Source organism: Cololabis saira, chromosome 6 (assembly GCF_033807715.1).
Source record: "Cololabis saira isolate AMF1-May2022 chromosome 6, fColSai1.1, whole genome shotgun sequence".
NCBI lineage: Eukaryota > Metazoa > Chordata > Actinopteri > Beloniformes > Belonidae > Cololabis > Cololabis saira.
This window is the reverse complement of record NC_084592.1, coordinates 8,449,448-8,451,801: the sequence shown is the minus strand read 5'-3', so window position 1 is coordinate 8,451,801 and position 2,354 is coordinate 8,449,448. Positions and strand designations below refer to the sequence as shown.

Sequence of the window (2,354 nt, the reverse complement as noted above, 5' to 3'; positions counted from 1 at the left end):
GACCAGCACTTATCCATGCTGGACGATCCTATGTGATTTATTGCTTGTGTTGTTCTCTCAGATGTAAGTCGCTTTGGAAAAAAGCATCTGCTAAATGACAGTAGTAGTAGTAGTAATAGAAGTAGACGTCTACCTGAGTTAACATCCAATCTATCATGAAATTTCCCTTCAGGGATTAATAAAGTATTACTAAGCTGAAGTGAACTGAAATATTATGCAGTTGGTGTGATGGGAATCTCTCTGTTGTCAGCCATGTTGGTTGTCCGGGAAAAATGACGGCACACTGATCAGTAATATCTGACGTTATGTGATTCATTTAATGCATGAGAAATGTATTTTCTCTTCCATTAGCATTTTATTACTTCATGTCAAGCACATGATACAATTTGTATTATGTGCTTTTAAAATAAAGATACTACCTGTGTTTGAAAACACTGTATATAAACCAGTATAAGCTGCAGCATTTGCTTCTTAACTGATTATTTCAAAAACAGTGATATTCTGCCATCTGATGGTGTACAGTGTGGTTATCCTGAGAGCTTAATTATTTTATTTGACACAGTTCTTCATGTTGTTAAATTTACTGAATGTACCTTTCTTTTATGCATATTTGCAGTTGAGGATATACCTTTTTGTGTGACTTTGCTATTATTCAGTGTTGAGTAACGGAGGAATCCATTTAAATTAGCATCATTAGATTTATTTAAAATAGTGCTGCGTTTTAATTGCAGGAATCCATGATGCGCCTCATGCTTGAGAACCTCATGCCGCTCATGCCCATGTCCCTGAAGCTCTTGTACTCTCCGGGCCTCAGGTACATCATCTTGCCTCTGAATTGGGGCTGCTCGTACATCAGCCAGTGGCCGTCCATCACGTTGCAGGACTGGCAGTCGTTCATGCGGTAGCGGTCCTGCATGTTGTCGCAGTCGTCCATCAGCTCATGACTCTGTCCCTGGAAGTTCTCCCTCTCGAAGATCTTCATCCTGAACTGGCCTCTGTGCTGCAAAATTAGATGGGTGAAAGTAAATCACAGTGATCTTTCTGCATTTTTTTTAATACCGTGTTTTGTCAAATACAAAAGCTTTCCTACCATGGGGATATTGCGGCAAGACCTGATGCAATCACTCATGCCCATACGCTGGTAGTCAGAGTACTCTCCCCTCCTGACGAAGAACTGGTTTCCCATGTAGTTGTTGCGGTCGTAGACCATGAAGCAGCCGCTCTCCACCCTGCAGGACTGGCACCTGCTCAGGTGGGAGGACATGTCAGAGCAGTCATTGGTGGACTCATAGGAACGTCCCTGGAAGTTCCTGTCCTCGTAGAAGATGATCTGAGAAGACAAAATATGCAAGAAACAAGGAAAAAGTCAATCTTGAACCTTAGAGATACCGCATTGAATGACATTCACAATTATTAAATGTATTATTAAATTAAATTAAATTATTAAATTTTAGCAAAGTGAAAATGTATTAAGTGCAGATGTGAAGCCGCACACACCTTGCCCATAGTCATGGTTACAGTTACAATTGTTTGGCTCAGTACGACTGTGGTTTCCTCGATGTCCTCCCGTTGCTTTTATACCTGACCTCGTAACTAAAGGATACATGACCCCCATTGTTGAAATTGCTGACAGAGCAATATGGAGCAGAGGCCCCCGTGTACCGTGCAGTTCAAAGGGACCTTTAACGGATCGTGATTTGCGGTGGTTGCAATTGTGGGAGGAGGCCCTGCTTTGTATTGTCTCTGCTGCAGAATGATAGCGTGTTTTCCACAAGCATACCTTACTTTGACGCTGTAGATCAAATTTGTCACCTCTAATGTTTTGGAATAAAACCAATAACTTTGAATTAGTATTATTATTTTATTAATAAATGTTATTATAGGATCAATCAACTTGCAGAAATTGAAAGCTTGGATCGTATGACTGACATGTTGATACCAGTGAAGTTATTATTTTTCAGCAGTTTCACCCTGACGCTTTTATCAAGACTGATCAGAGACACATTTTTTTTAATTCTAAGATCAATTAATTGGCAATATGCTGCTGTTTATCCTATTCCTGAAGGAAAAGAAAGGTATTTCTCTCTATATATAGTGCATCCATCTATTAACCATATTAAAATTGTATATTATTCCTATTATTAATGAATATATACATAGTTATTTAATCTTACCTTTACTTTCCTAACCTTAAAATTACACTCTCGTCAAATTGTGGTGTTCTTGTAAATCTGTTTATTCCTTCCAGTGTAAAAAAAAAACAAAAATTAAATCAATAAAAAATAACAGGAATCTAGTAGCTTATTGAATGCCTGAGACTATAAGACGAGACCTTTTTCTGCCACCAGGATTCA

At 38.7% G+C, this 2,354-nt stretch overlaps 1 protein-coding gene across 1 annotated transcript; it reads right to left on the bottom strand.

The window, feature by feature from the left end:
• Window positions 1–678: 678 nt before the first annotated feature.
• Window positions 679–1,641, bottom strand: LOC133445782 (gamma-crystallin M3-like). The gene is made up of 3 exons (XM_061723215.1): window positions 1,498–1,641; window positions 1,091–1,330; window positions 679–1,000 (listed from the first exon to the last, which is right to left on the bottom strand). The coding sequence occupies exons 1-3, from the start codon at window positions 1,510–1,512 to the stop codon at window positions 722–724; spliced, it is 534 nt and encodes a 177-aa protein (XP_061579199.1). The 5' UTR covers window positions 1,513–1,641; the 3' UTR covers window positions 679–721.
• Between the last annotated feature and the right edge of the window lie 713 nt (window positions 1,642–2,354).